Genomic DNA, 15656 nt, shown 5'->3' with positions numbered 1-15656 from the left:
AGGGAGGGACTCCCCGATGCCCGACAGGATGCCCCGCAGAACACACACACACACACAATTACAGGAGAAGTAGGGTTAGCCCTATATTAGTTATGCCTACCCCTATACAGGGTGAAGTTACCTCTAGTTGAATGAGAACTTGTGTGAAAGTCAAATATAATCATGAAGAATAGTATGAAAGAGCTAGCCTGTTTCCAGATCTGTTTGTGCTGTATAGCCACAATTAACCGGCCCCTACGGTCTTTGTCAATGGCCGTAGGGATATACCATATATCATATGCGACACAAACAGATCAGGAAACAGGCTATGAGAGGAGCAATGGTCACAATCTGAGCCGGCTTCTTACCAGAATCTCTGTGGCAAAGTTCCTGAGGGGAGATTATGCTAGTGTTTCAGGACCCTTCAGCTGCACCTCCAGAAGAGGTTCACAAATACTCTTCATACTGCTAGGGAGACAACATACACAAACGGTATAGACAGACTATTCATGCAGCTATGGACACATAACATACTGTACACTCCACATAGAAGCACAGACCGAACTGTACTTTAATGCTAATCTGATAAGGTATGACAACGGTCTTTGGATCTGTCACTATGTTTAAAACAAAATATTAACAACGCTTAACCCAATAGCCCCCCCCCCCAAAAAAACAAAACACGGCCACCTACAACTTGAGCAGTTCTGTCCTCAGCTCGTCCTCTTTGACAGTGGGCGTCCCGTTGGTAATACTGGTATGCCGAACACGTCATACTCCTCCTGTTCCTTGGTCTGGGGCATGGGCAGCCTGGCCACCTGGCCCAGCAGGGTGGCGAGAGCCACGCCCACCGAGGAGGCCTTCCGGGCTGCACAGCCGCAACAACGAAGAGGTGGAGAGGTGGGGACAGTAAGAGAGAGGAGTCAGGGTGGGTAATGGGTGGGAGAGAGTGATGAGACAGGGAAGTGTGAAGAGGGGCAAAGGGTAGGACGGTGGGTGAGAGGGGAGGAAGGAGTTATAGGCGTAGTAGGAAAGAGGTAAGAAAGTGGGTAGGATAAGGGATGTGTGGACTGAAAGAGTGGTAGGAAATAAGGTATGGGAAAGGGAGAGGAACATCAAGAATATCAAACATGGAGGATGTTCCATTCAGACAATCCATCCCGTTCCGAACCTTTCTGTAGTGGGCTGCAGCAGGAGGATGACTTGTCTCGGCGACGGAGTCGGGGTCTTCTCCACCTGCTCAAGCAAGCCAACCAGCAGCTCCTTGGGACTGCAAATCACAGACAATAATGAAGCAGTTATTCAAATCTTAAGCCATGTATCCCAGATCTGTTTGTACCGTCTTGCCAACTCCTATGGTGGGAATAGATCACAAATACAGTAGATCTGGGGCCAGGCTAGCAAACATTTACATTTTATATCCCCAAAAACAATATTAGACCAGTGTTTGGAGTAATAACTTATGGTTATAACATGTAGACAGATTTCCAGTAGGTGTGTGAGGATGGCGAGACGACGATTAAGAATCTTGTCCTCTTTCTTCAACAGAATCTTAAAACAGAGGACCCAGCAGGTTCCAGCCCATACCATAATCATGGTCCAGAGTTTTCCCTGGTCAAATCATGTGGTGAGGAAAACCTCAGGGCCCAAACTATCAGCTGTTCCGCAACCAGAGAAGCGGCACACTACATCCAAATAAATACAGCTGATTGAGCTTGTGTACACCTGGTATGGATGTCTGGTTCAATCTTCAGCTCACCTTATTTTCCTCATCTATGGCAATACTCAGAACTTGGAAAACAGAAAGGAAAACGTTGCACACTGCTGCTCATGCTCCCAGGTGATATTTATTTATAACAACGTTTCGACCCTTAGGTCTTCATCAGGCATCCATATCCCAGGTGGGGGTGGAAGGTCCTATATATAGGGGCAATACTCGGTGACATCACTTCCTGAAACAGGAGGTAAAAAATGTATAACAGTTTCACAATAATATATATATATATTTTTTAATGTATTTAACCTTTATTTAACCAGGAAGGGCTCATTGAGATTTAAAATCTATTTTTCAAGAGCGTCCTGGCCAAGATAGGCAGCACCAAGTCATTACAAAAATTACAGGCAAACAACATGAAAAACTACAAGTAATCTAGTAAAAACCATAGAATTCACAAGAGTATAACAAAATCAAAAACAGCAGATTTAAAACACTGACAGGTCAGGGAATCAGTCTCATCATTCATCAGTGATTTAAAAATACCAATCGGGACAAGTTCTTCCAGTTTAAAAGTATTTTGTAAGGCGTTCCAAGACGATGGCGCAGAATACATAAAAGCCCTTTTACCAACTTCAGTTCGGACATTTGGAACAGTTAGCAGGATAAAGTCCAGTGAACTTACGAGAGTACCCAACACATTTCTGAACAATAAAATTGCCCAAATAAAAAAGGTAGTAAACCCAAAATGGCTTTGTAAATAAAAGTATACCAGTGATTGAGCCTACGAGTGACTAGAGAAGGCCAGCCAACCCTGGTATACAATGTGCAGTGGTGCATAAGGGTTTTGCAGTTTAAAATAAATCTCAAAGTGCCATGGTAAAGGGTGTCAATTGATCTCAAACACTGAGCGGAAGCATTCACATATAAAATATCCCCATAGTCTAGTAAAGGCATAAATGTAGCTGATACTAGCCTCCTGGCTTCAAAAGAAAAACAAGCCTTATTCCTAAAATAAAATCCCAATTTCAGCTTCAATTTTTTTGTAAGTTGTTGAATATGCAATTAAAACTCCAAGATATTTATATGAGGTTACAGTCTCAATCTCATTGCCCTGACAGGTAATAATAGGTGAAAAGTTCAGAGGTCTATTTCTTGCTTTAGAAAACACCATTAGTTTAGTCAGTATTGAGGATAAGCTTCAATTGACACAAGGTATGTTGAACAGTATAAAAAGCAGTTTGCAAGTTCTGGAAAGCTTTTGTAAGAGACAAGGCACAACAGTAAATAACAGTATCATCAGCATAAAAATGAAGTTGCGCATTTTGGACATTTTTGTCTAAATTATTTATATAAATAGTGAATAAGAGAGGACCAAGTACAGAGCCTTGGGGCACACCATTACAGACAGACAATTTAACAGACATGAGCCCATCAAATTGAGTGCACTGAGTTCTATCAGACAGATAGTTAGCAAACCATGCAACTGCATGCTCCGAAAGACCTACACTCGACAATCTCTGACTTAGTATAGCATGATCAACTGTATCAAAAGCCTTAGAGAGACCAATAAAAAGTGAGACAGTGCTGTTTTTTGTCAAGGGCTTCAGTGATATCATTTAAAACCTTCATGGCTGCTGTAATTGTGCTATGCTTCTTCCTGAAGCCCGATTGGTACATTGATAAAATAGAGTTAGTAAATAAAAACTCTTTTAGCTGTTCACTCACAAGGGTTTCAAGTATTTTCAGGGGTGACAGCTTTGAGATTGGCCTATAATTATTTAAAAGAGTTGGATCTCCCCCTTTTAAAAGTGGTAGGACAAATGCTAATTTCCAGATCTTTGGAATTTCATTACATTCCAGGGTTAGATTGAACAGATATGTAAGTGGTTCAGCTATGAAATCAGCTGCCAGATTTAAAAAGCAGGGATCAAGAAGATCAGGACCTGCAGGCTTTCTCTGATCTAAGGATGTCAAGGCTTTATACCATTAACATTCAATGTATCAAAATGTATGATCATACACAAGGAATGTGAGCAATATTTACAGTAATACACATACAATATTCAATTAGGATTTAAAAAAACTATTTAGACTTATTGAAACTATAAAAACGGTTTCAAGTCAAACTCCTCATTAAGGCCAAGAGGAGACAGTGTGTTGAGCCTGTGGGTCCAGAAAGATTCCCTTTGAAGAAGTTTCCTCTCAATGTCCCCTCCCCTGCGTGACATCTTGTCCATTTATATTCCAATGTATCTGGGAGAACTAATAGGATGTCCAACTTGTACAAAATGAACAGCAACCTGATTTTTTTTGTCTCACCTGTCCGTATATTGCTGCGGTGCTCACTTATTCATGTCTTAAGGCTTCTACAGGTATTCCCTATGTAAGACAGACCACAAGAACATTTCAACATATAAATAACATTGGTGGACATGCAGGTAATCAGGCCCTTGATCTTAAATCGTTGTCCTGTGCTGGGGTGAGTAAATGAGTTGCATTTGTACGTGAAGCTGCACTGAACACATTGGCTACATTTGTAATTACCCTCCGGAACCTTGTCCAAGAAAGTTTCCCTTTTCTCTGGAGGGTAATCAGATTTAACCACAATGTCTCTCACATTTGGGGGTCTTCTAAAGACCATATGTGGGGAATATTTAAAAATGGGTTTCAATTGTGAGTAAATTTTTCATTGATAATCATCCTTAAATGCCTTCCCCAATGGTGAGTATTGGGTGAAGCATGATGGGACATGATCTGCTTTTTCTTTAACTTTTGGTTGAAGGCTTTCCAACTGTGTTAGTCCTTCAAAACGATCATTGGCATGTTTTACCCAATTGTCTTTGTACCCCCTTTACTTAAACATTTGCGTGAGGTCCCTGGTCTGTTTCTGATAAGAAGCATCGGAGCTGCATATTCTTCTGATGCGGACTGAATTGACTTTTATTACGTGGACGTAGATGAAAGCTGTCACCTCTAAGGAGGGCATTCCTGTCAGTAAGAGATCTGTAGAGTGTGGTTTTGTCCTTAATAACCATCACATCAAGAAAACTGATTTGTGATAGGTCATAGTTAATGGTGAAATGAAGGGGTTCATTTATAGAGTTTAGATAAGCATGGAATTCCAAAAGTTCTTGGAATTCAACGAAGACCTACGGGTCGAAACGTTGTTATAAATAAATATCACCTGGGAACATGATGCAGCAGTGTGCGGCGTTTTCCGTTCTGTTTTCCATGAGTTTGCCTCCAACTCCAGCACCTGCGGAAAGTACCTGGATGTGCTTATGTTCTTCAGCTTTACTACTCAGAACCTGAACATTATCTCCCCTTTCTATACAGGTACGTCCAGCCATCTGGAAAACGTCATAATCCTCAATCGTATAGTTGTCATTCTGGATGGCTTGCTATGATAGATGGATAGGGAAAGAGAGAGAGGGAAAAAAGAGCGATGGAACGGGGGTTAGGTTGGTTTGTCCTTTACTAACCTCGTCCCCAAGCTATTGCACACAGCACATAGGCAATACCGAGAATCCGTACCTGGGGAGGAAGTCTGGTGCGTGAGACAAGTCATTTTACACAACGCTCGAGTGGAACTAATTTGCCAGAGGGGGGACTCAAGAGTCATGACTTACACATCTCTGGGCAACATCGCTAAACACTCCTGTGAGTGGGGAAAATGCCTCTTGCACTGAGATGCAGTGTCTTAGATCCTAAAGGAAGGAATGGTAAAATCCCTCAATTATTGTAATCGTTTCATAAATCTACAAAGGATCTACAGGCTTATTTCCATGGTAAAGTATTAATCGATTTAATTAATTAGGGGAATTGTTACTTACATTTCAATTATCGGAGATTGAATAAATGTGTTTTTGCTGCGTTGACTCTGATGCTTGCCGTCGATTTAATGTCACAAGTCAGAATTTGCACAAAACCAAATATTTTTATAACTAAACCAAGAAAGACCACAGCTTGTCGTTTCCAATGGGAACAAATGAGTCATAATAGGCAGAACAAGCAAGGAGATGGGCAGAGCCAAGCACGCGCTAGCGATATCCTATTGGTGCGTTCTAGTTACATCTGCATATTTCCGTTAGGGAACGCCTACTCTGTGAAGTGCGCGTGTGCAATAACTCACTTCGCCTTTGCACTCCTAACAGCGCGATTTAATTAAAAAAAACTTTTGCAAAGGGTGAAGTCTACAAAACTTAGTCCGTTCTGTTCATAACAGATTTTAGTTTCGGGAACAGGAAACTGTATTGAGATCAAATGTTTAGTTAATGAGAAGATTTGCAGAATGTCGGCCAAAATCCATCTCGTTCCATCTTCTCCCTGTTGCCCGCCAGTGGACTTCCTCTCACTACCATATTTGGTAGTTAGTAGAAACGCCAACCGGATGCTTCACATTTATACATCCAGAGAAATGTCTGTCTCATTGTTCTATCTATGACAAAACATTTTACCAGCATGGAGAACGAGCCACGAAAAAGAGTCGCTCGCTCTTCAAAACCAGGCAAAAGGGGTTTGTTTTTATAAGATATCATCCGACCGGTATTAACATTGTGTTTAGATATTGTTGGGTCCTCAAAAAGTGATGGAAACGAAGCTATCGTTCTTTCAACTAACGTTACGGTTGTGTTTACGTAGCTCTAGCTAATTTAGCTAGCAAGCTGCAAATGCAACCATAGCATAACGTTAACTGGCTAACGTTACTTTTATGGGTAAATTACAGTATACAGCTATCTTCCTTATATGAGTACTGACACCTAATTTCACTTATTTGACAGATGGGAAGAGTGTCAAAGAAGCACAGGCCGCAGCAGAGGAAGCAAGAAGGTATTTAACGTTAGCCTGGGTACCAGTCTCTTATGCTAGTTACAGTGCCTTTAGAAATTATTCATACCCGTTGACTTATTCCACATTTTGTTGTGTTACAGCCTAAATTCAAAATTGATTAAATATTTTTAATACTGCATAATGACAAAGTCAAAACATGTTTTTTGACATTTTGTCAATTGTTTGAAAATTAAATACAGAAATATCTGTACATAAGTATTCCCACCCCTGAGTCAGTACACGTTAGAATCACCTTTGGCAACGATTACAGCTGTGAGTCTTTCTGGGTAAGTCTCTAAGAGCTTTGCACACCTGGATTGTAAGATATTTGCACATTATTCTTTAAAAAATTGTTCAAGCTCTGTCAAGTTGGTTGTTGATAATCGCTAAACAGCCATTTTCAAGCAGATTTATGTCAACTGTAACTAGGCCACTGAAGGACATTCAATGTCATCTTGGTAAGCATTCCAGCGTATATTTGGCCTTGTGTTTTAGGTTAATGTCCTGCTGGAAGGTGAACTTGTCTCCCAGTGTCTGCTAGAAAGCAGACTGAACCAGGTTTTCCTTGAGGATTTTTCCTGTGCTTAGCACTATTGCGTTTCTCCTTATTGATTTTTTTGGTACTTTTTACCCATTTTTCTCCCCAATTTTTGTTTATATCCAATTGGTAGTTGGTACAGTTTTGTCCCATCGCTGCAACTCCCCTATGGACTCGTGAGAGGCGAAGGTCGAGAGCCATGCGTCCTCCGCAACACGACCCCGCCAAGCCGCACTGCTTCTTGACACACTAATTGCTTAACCCAGAAGCCAGCCGCACCAATGTGTTGGAGAAAACACCGTCCAGCTGGTGACCGAAGTCAGCTTGCAGGTGCCCGGCCCGTCTTAGACCGCTGCGCCACTCAGGGGGCCGTTTGTCCTTATTTTGAATTGAAGCTATACAGAGTTGGTTACAATTCCAATTTTATCCTCCCAGAAGAGGCAGCATCTGTATTACAGCAAATAATATTGCTTAACTCCAATGTACTGATAGCGGATAAACCAATTGTCTTGGAGAGAATGTATAAGAAAGGTATCATGTTTATGAATGACATTGTAAACAACGAGGGTAGAATTATGTCATGCAACCAATTAATTCAGGTGTATGGACATATTGTTGTAACTTTAATGGGTTACAGAATTACTGTTTAAGTTAATTCATCGAGCTCTATGTAAAGATATTTGTAATTGTATTAGAATTTGTGTGTTGGAGATTGAGAGAACTACATACATATTTTGTTGTATTGGTTAGTATTGAATTACGCTTTTGACTGCAAGTTCCAGAATGCCTTGCGGCAGGAAGTAGAGAGAGAACGCGCTACTTAAGTGCAATTGACAAGTGATTATCTTGACCTTTTCGCTAGCAACTCATTATTCATTGTTCTGTAGAATCTAAAGTTTGTAAATGTAACGTGCACAAGTATTATTACTAAAAGAAGCTTTCAAATCAAACCCGACGTCCCGAGTCATTACTTTGAAGATAGTTATTCTAAAACATATATGCTCAATACAAAATTATAACCAACTCATCGCTGCCACAAAAATGGAAAAGGCAATTACTTAAAAAAGGAATTAATTAGTTTGTCTGCCACCAATACTTTTTTTATATAAATGGCTTAAAATGACTCATATAAATCGTAAAATGTATCAGTTTCACTTATGGTCTAGAGGGTTAACAACTATGCCACATAAAATTCAAGATATTTGTCCCAATACCATGGCATCGGGTTTATGAACTGATATACAAAGCAACAACTGATGAATCAATTCACTCTTTTCAATTTAAGCTATTATATAAGATTTTCACTACAAAAATAATGCTCAGTATAAGGGGTGTTCAACAGTCAGACGGTGCAGAGTCTATCTTGTGGAACCAGAATCAATAGAGCATCTCTTTTGGTACTGTCCATCGCTGTCTTGTTTTTGGAGTCAGGTCCAGGAATGGTTGTTATGCCATAATATCAGGGTATGGTTGGACCTGCAAACTGAATTGCTGGGGGATTTGAACGACCACAGTCAGTCAACAAGAAATATCATTGTGCTCTTGGGTAAAATGTTTCTTTTTGGGGCAATTTCGGCAGACATGTTGCAGATGGGGAGGTTCAAGTCCCTAATGAGACACCATGGTATAATGGAGGAATGTATTGCAGAAGGAAATGGTAGAATGATGATTTACTGGGGAAGATGGGTTGACCTGTGGCTGTCTGACGGGTGGAATTGATATATATGTGGCCGATGTGTAATGGCTAGCTAGTTAGCGGTGGTGCGCGCTAATAGTGTTTCAATCGGTGACGTCACTCGCTCTGAGACCTAGAAGTAGTTGTTCCCCTTGCTCTGCAAGGGCTGCGGCTTTTGTGGCGCGATGGTAACGATGCTTCGTGAGTGACTGTGGTTGATGTGTGCAGAGGGTCCCTGGTTCGAGCCCAGGTTGGGGCGAGGAGAGGGACGGAAGCTATACTGTTACATATACACGTGTAAAAATGTTGAGGTCCTCCAATCAGGGGTGAGCATGGGATTATTGTATGTTTTTCTTTTCGTTATTTACAGTGCATTCAGAAAGTATTCAGACCCCTTCCTTGACTTTTTCCACATTTTGTTACGTTACAGGCTTATTCTAAAATGTATTAAATTGTTTTTTTCCCCCGTCAATCTACACACAATACCCCATAATGATGAAGCAAAAACAGGTTTTTAGAAATGTTTGCACATCTGAAATATCACATTTACATACATACATTTTCAGACCCTTTACTCAGTACTTTGTTGAGGCACTTTTGGCAGCGATTACAGCCTCAAGTCTTCTTGGGTATGATGCTACAAGCTTGGCACAGCTGTATTTGGAGAGTTTCTCCCATTCTTCTCTGCAGATCCTCTCAAGGGCTGTCACTGCACAGCTATTTTCAGGTCTCTCCAGATGTGCCGCTTGGCTTTCAGGCCAAAGAGTTCAATCTTGGTTTCATCAGACCAGTGAATCTTGTTTCACATGGTCTGAGAGTCCTTCAGTTGCCTTTTGGCAAACTCCAAGTGGGCTGTCATGTGCCTTTTACTGAGGAGTGGCTTCTGTCTGGCCACTTTACCATAAAGGTCTGATTGGCAGAGTGCTCCAGAGATGGTTGTCCTTCTGGAAGGTTCTTCCATCTCCACAGAGGAACTCTGGAGCTCTGTCAGTGACCATCGGGTTCTTGGTTAACTCCCTGACCAAGGACCTTCTCCCCGATTGCTCAGTTTGGCCAGACGGCCAGCTCTAGGAAGAGTCTTGGTGGTTCCAAACTTCTTCCATTTAAGAATAATCATACCCATAACATGATGCAGCCACCACTGTGCTTGAAAATATGAAGTGGTACTCCGTAATGTGTTGTATTGGATTTGCCCCAAACATAACACTTTGTATTCAGGACAAAAAGTGAATTGCTTTGTCACATTTTTTGGAGTATTACTTTAGTGCCTTGTTGCAAACAGGATGCATGGTTTGGAATATTTGTATTCTGTACAGGCTTCCTTTTCACTCTGTCAATTAGGTTAGAATTGTGGAGTAACTACAATGTTGTTGATCCATCCTCAGTTTTCTCCAATCACAGCCATTAAACTCTGTAACTGTTTTGAAGTCACCATTGACCTCATGGTGAAATCCCTGAGCGGTTTCCTTCCTCTCCGGCAACTGAGTTAGGGAGGACGCCTGTATCTTTGTAGTGACTGGGTGTATTGATACACCATCCAAAGTGTAATTAATAACTTCACCATGTTCAAAGGGATATTCAACGTCTGCTTTTAAAAAAATTTAACCATCATCCAGTAGGTGCCTTTTTCGTGGATGCATTGGAAAACCTCCCTGGGCTTTGTGGTTGAATCTGTGTTTGAAATTCACTGCTCTACTGAGGGACCTTACAATAACCTGTATGTGTGGGGTACTGAGATGAGGTAATCATTCAAAAATAATGTAAAACACTTATTGCACAGTTAGTCCATGTAATTTATTAGTCCATGTAATTTATTACTCCTGAACTTATTTAGGCTTGCCGTAACAAAGGGGTGGAATACTTATTGACTCAAGACATTTTCAGCTTTTCATTTGTAATCTATTTGTAAACATTTCTAAAAACATAATTCCACTTTGACATTATGGGGCCTTGTGTGTAGGCCAGGACACAATCTCAGTTGTATTTATTTTACGTTTAGGCTGTAACACAACAATGTGGGAAAAGCGTGTGAGTACTTTCTGAAGACACTGAACAACCACGCCTTGTCATGCCAAACAATTTGTCAATATGACACGAAGTACAAGGAGTGGCATGTTAGCACAAAACGGGTCTGGATTTCAGGCTAATATGACATCAGTGGTTCCCAAACATATGAAGGTTGCTGTTGTCTTCACATTTTCTGGGGTTGAATGCCGTTGCCAATGTTGCTGGACTCCCATTTGTGACCAGTCTTTGTCCCTGATCTGGCCATGCGTCTCTCTGACTGTGGCGCTGACCGCGTAGAACCCCTGTCTCCCTAACCCCAGGAGAGAGGCAGTGAGGGAGACCCTGAGAGAGAAGCTGGATCTGGAGAAGAGGGCTCTGCAGGTGGTGGAGCGTCTCTTGGAGGACAGCGTCGCAGACGACTTCCTGGTTGACTGTGTGAGTACCTCCTATGGTCAACACTGCAGGGCGATCTGTGGGTAAGACGGTGACTGCGAATTAATTAAGCACGCAGAGTTGGAGCGGTTCCAGTCTTGTGAATTAGAAGAGGATCTGTGACCTCGTGGAAAGATTCAGTGACTGTCCATAGATACCAGTTGATGGAGGAGCGCGGCATTGTTATTTTGAGGTGTTGTGGGGGCATCTGCCATGTGTTCATGATGTTTCTTTCAATGTCCTTGATTTGCAGGCAAGGTTGATCACTGCTGCCAATTACAAAGACACAGTTGAGGAGAGGTCCATTGTGAAGCTGTGCGGTTATCCTGTCTGTTCAAACAAACTGGGCAAGGTAAGGTTTTGTGTATTTCTAAAGGGCTTTACCTTTTTATTACCTGTCTTCCAGTTCATGATTGGTCAGAACTAACGTATTCAGGTATTTTTTTTCTTACTAGGTCTCCACTCAACAGTTCAAAATTTCCACCAAAACCAACAAAGTCTATGACATCACGGAACGCAAGGTAAGTGCTCAGTCAGACACGGAGTCAGATACTTTGCTGTGTTGTGCCCAGCACCGCGAAAGAACGTGACTGACGTAAGACCGAAACGCGGCCCTTTCCCCCTCTGACCCAGAGCTTCTGCAGTAACTTCTGCTACAAAGCCTCCAAGTCCTTTGAGCTGCAGATATCAAAGAGCCCTCTGTGGCTGAGGCAGCACGAGAGGTAAGCCCGCACTGTTTTACTTCAGCATAGAGATATATAAATATATACACTGCTCAAAAAAATAAAGGGAACACTTAAACAACACAATGTAACTCCAAGTCAATCACACTTCTGTGAAATCAAACCAATAAAGGAGTGGTTCTGCAGGTGGTGACCACAGACCACTTCTCAGTTCCAAAACATCAGCCAGGAAGCATAGGAACTGAGAAGTGGTCTGTGGTCACCACCTGCAGAACCACTCCTTTATTGGGGGTGTCTTGCTAATTGCCTATAATTTCCACCTTTTGTCTATTCCATTTGCACAACAGCATGTGAAATTTATTGTCAATCAGTGTTGCTTCCTAAGTGGACAGTTTGATTTCACAGAAGTGTGATTGACTTGGAGTTACATTGTGTTGTTTAAGTGTTCCCTTTATTTTTTTGAGCAGTGTATATTTGACCTAAACGTTAACTCCTCTCATCATTTGCAGCCCCCCCGATGTGAAATTAATGAAGAAAGGAGATGGGTATGTACATAACTTTTTCCCACAATGTCATTCAGTCTGGATGAATTGATACGATGTGGAGCTGTCATTCAACTGATTTAGAAGGTGTGGATGGATGGATAGGTATCGATCCATTTATCAAATCCATTCCTCAATCGTTTACGGCATAAAAATGCAATAATTCGCAGACTGTGAACATCACTTTTTTTTTAAACTACGGAACCATGGATATATCGATTGAGTGATTTGCTTGACTGACTGACTTCCCCCGGATTCCCTCCCCCTCTGTTTAGCGGTAGCACCGGAGAGGAGGTGAGGCTGGCTGAGAGGCGTCTCAGAGAGGACGATGTGGAGAACCCCATTCCCTTGGACTCCGTGTCCCCAGAGGCCCCAGAGGACCCCAGGCGCTCCCCTACAGCCGGCCACAGCGACGACAGCGACACAGAACACGACTTTGTCTCAAGCGTGGTCTCCCAGCGACGGGGACCCAGGGTGCACTGGGGCGATCTGCCCAAGCGCACCGCCGAAGGGCAGGGTAGGGAACCTGGAGAGGGGGAGGACAAGGAGAGAAGGTCGGGAGGGAAGGACACAACGGTGCCCAACCAAATACAAACAAACGAGGCGGAAGACGAGGAGGAGAATACAGAAGAATCACAGAAAGCACAAAGGAAGCCAAGCAATGGCACAGATGGACACCAACAGCACACCACAGATACGAACCACCAGAGTGAGCAGCAATCTTTCCTGGGAGAGAGAGGCTCGCCAGAGGGCCAGTCTATGGAGGAAGCCGCAGAGCTATTGAGCCAAGTTACAATACAGGATCGAGACCCAGCCACAGCTACGTCTCCTGCACTAACAGCCTGCAGTGTACAGAATCAAGACCCAGCTCTAAACCGCAGTCCACAGGGAGACCCAGCACAGCCCACCCAGCCTGGCATCAACATCACCCAGGTGGGCATGAGCAGAAGGGGAGCCCAGGGGCTCCGGGGGCTCCTCAAGTGCCACGAAGCCGGGACTAAACCTGTCTCGGTCCGGCTGAACCTTCTAGAAGGCCTAAGGAGGACCTTCACTGAATGGATGACTGAGGAGACTATGAAGTTCCTATATGGCCCAGACCACTTTAGTAAAACACTGATAGAAACAAAGGAGGAGGAGGAGAAGGAAGAGGAGCTAGATGAAGATGACTTGGAGGACATTGTGAAGGATGGTGGGGAGGAACGTGAGACTGACTCCCAAGGGGGTCCAGGAAGGCCCTCGGCCCCGGCCCCAGACTACGACACCCTACGCAGGGAGACAGAGGAGATGGGGTTGAGGGTGAGGGAGTTCTACAAAGGGACGAAGGAAGTCCAGCGGGTGTCAGGGAAACAACATGCCAGAGACGAAGACTCAGAGGTGAGTGGGGGACGAGTGTATTGCTAGTGTCCAGATGGGGGCACTCTGTATAAGCATTGGAGAGATGTGACATGAATCTCCTGTCTATGTCTCTCTCTCTCTCTCTCTGTGTCTCTCTCTCTTTGTCTTTGTCTCTCGCTCTCTCTCTCAATTCAATTCAATTCAAGGGGCTTTATTGGCATGGGAAACATGTGTTAACATTGCCAAAGCAAGTGAGGTAGATATTATACAAAAGTGAAATAAACAATACAAATTAACAGTAAACATTACACATACAGAAGTTTCAAAACAATAAAGACATTACAAATGTTATATTATATATATACAGTGTTGTAACAATGTACAAATGGTTAAAGCACACAAGTTAAAATAAATAAGCATAAATATGGGTTGTATTTACAATGGTGTTTGTTCTTCACTGGTTGCCCTTTTCTTGTGGCAACAGGTCACAAATCTTGCTGCTGTGATGGCACACTGTGGAATTTCTCCCAGTAGATATGGGAGTTTATCAAAATTGGATTTGTTTTCAAATTCTTTGTGGATCTGTGTAATCTGAGGGAAATATGTCTCTCTAATATGGTCATACATTGGGCAGGAGGTTAGGAAGTGCAGCTCAGTTTCCACCTCATTTTGTGGGCAGTGTGCACATAGCCTGTCTTCTCTTGAGAGCCATGTCTGCCTACGGCGGCCTTTCTCAATAGCAAGGCTATGCTCACTGAGTCTGTACATAGTCAAAGCTTTCCTTAAGTTTGGGTCAGTCACAGTGGTCAGGTATTCTGCCACTGTGTACTCTCTGTTTAGGGCCAAATAGCATTCTAGTTTGCTCTGTTTTTTTGTTAATTCTTTCCAATGTGTCAAGTAATTATCTTTTTGTTTTCTCATGATTTGGTTGGGTCTAATTGTGCTGTTGTCCTGGGGCTCTGTGGGGTGTGTTTGTGAACAGAGCCCTAGGACCAGCTTGCTTAGGGGACTCTTCTCCAGGTTCATCTCTCTGTAGGTGATGGCTTTGTTATGGAAGGTTTGGGAATCGCTTCCTTTTAGGTGGTTGTAGAATTTAACGGCTCTTTTCTGGATTTTGATAATTAGTGGGTATCGGCCTAATTCTGCTCTGCATGCATTATTTGGTGTTCTACGTTGTACACAGAGGATATTTTTGCAGAATTCTGCATGCAGAGTCTCAATTTGGTGTTTGTCCCATTTTGTGAAATCTTGGTTGGTGAGCGGACCCCAGACCTCACAACCATAAAGGGCAATGGGCTCTGACTGATTCAAGTATTTTTAGCCAGATCCTAATTGGTATGTTGAAATTTATGTTCCTTTTGATGGCATAGAAGGCCCTTCTTGCCTTGTCTCTCAGATCGTTCACAGCTTTGTGGAAGTTACCTGTGGTGCTGATGTTTAGGCCGAGGTATGTATAGTTTTTTTGTGTGCTCTAGGGCAACGGTGTCTAGATGGAATTTGTGGTCCTGGTGACTGGACCTTTTTTGGAACACCATTATTTTGGTCTTACTGAGATTTACTGTCAGGGCCCAGGTCTGACAGAATCTGTGCAGAAGATCTAGGTGCTGCTGTAGGCCCTCCTTGGTTGGTGACAGAAGCACCAGATCATCAGCAAACAGTAGACATTTGACTTCGGATTCTAGTAGGGTGAGACCGGGTGCTGCAGACTGTTCTAGTGCCCGCGCCAATTCGTTGATATATATGTTGAAGAGGGTGGGGCTTAAGCTGCATCCCTGTCTCACCCCACGACCCTGTGTGAAGAAATGTGTGTGTTTTTTGCCAATTTTAACCGCACACTTGTTGTTTGTGTACATGGATTTTATAATGTCGTATGTTTTACCCCCAACACCACTTTCCATCAATTTGTATAGCAGACCCT

At 42.8% G+C, this 15656-nt stretch overlaps 1 protein-coding gene and 1 long non-coding RNA gene across 2 annotated transcripts in view; one reads left to right on the top strand and one right to left on the bottom strand.

The window, feature by feature from the left end:
• Positions 1–1807: 1807 nt before the first annotated feature.
• Positions 1808–5667, bottom strand: LOC139550875 (uncharacterized). The gene is made up of 2 exons (XR_011670146.1): positions 5530–5667; positions 1808–5097 (listed from the first exon to the last, which is right to left on the bottom strand). It is a non-coding gene; the product is annotated as an uncharacterized lncRNA (long non-coding RNA).
• Positions 5668–6127: 460 nt separating this feature from the next.
• LOC139550873 (putative RNA polymerase II subunit B1 CTD phosphatase rpap2) overlaps positions 6128–15656 on the top strand; it is a 15215-nt gene continuing 5686 nt past the window's right edge. The window contains exons 1-8 of the mRNA XM_071362108.1: positions 6128–6212; positions 6478–6526; positions 11067–11181; positions 11432–11530; positions 11634–11699; positions 11812–11900; positions 12371–12406; positions 12679–13777. Of these exons, the coding sequence (XP_071218209.1) occupies positions 6137–6212; positions 6478–6526; positions 11067–11181; positions 11432–11530; positions 11634–11699; positions 11812–11900; positions 12371–12406; positions 12679–13777 (1629 nt within the window). The 5' untranslated portion in view covers positions 6128–6136. The remainder of the gene's footprint in view (positions 6213–6477; positions 6527–11066; positions 11182–11431; positions 11531–11633; positions 11700–11811; positions 11901–12370; positions 12407–12678; positions 13778–15656) is intronic.

Source organism: Salvelinus alpinus, chromosome 23, assembly GCF_045679555.1.
Source record: "Salvelinus alpinus chromosome 23, SLU_Salpinus.1, whole genome shotgun sequence".
In the NCBI taxonomy this organism is placed as follows: domain Eukaryota; kingdom Metazoa; phylum Chordata; class Actinopteri; order Salmoniformes; family Salmonidae; genus Salvelinus; species Salvelinus alpinus.
The sequence above is the reverse complement of the archived record's forward strand: the minus strand, read 5'-3'. Positions and strand labels throughout refer to the sequence as shown.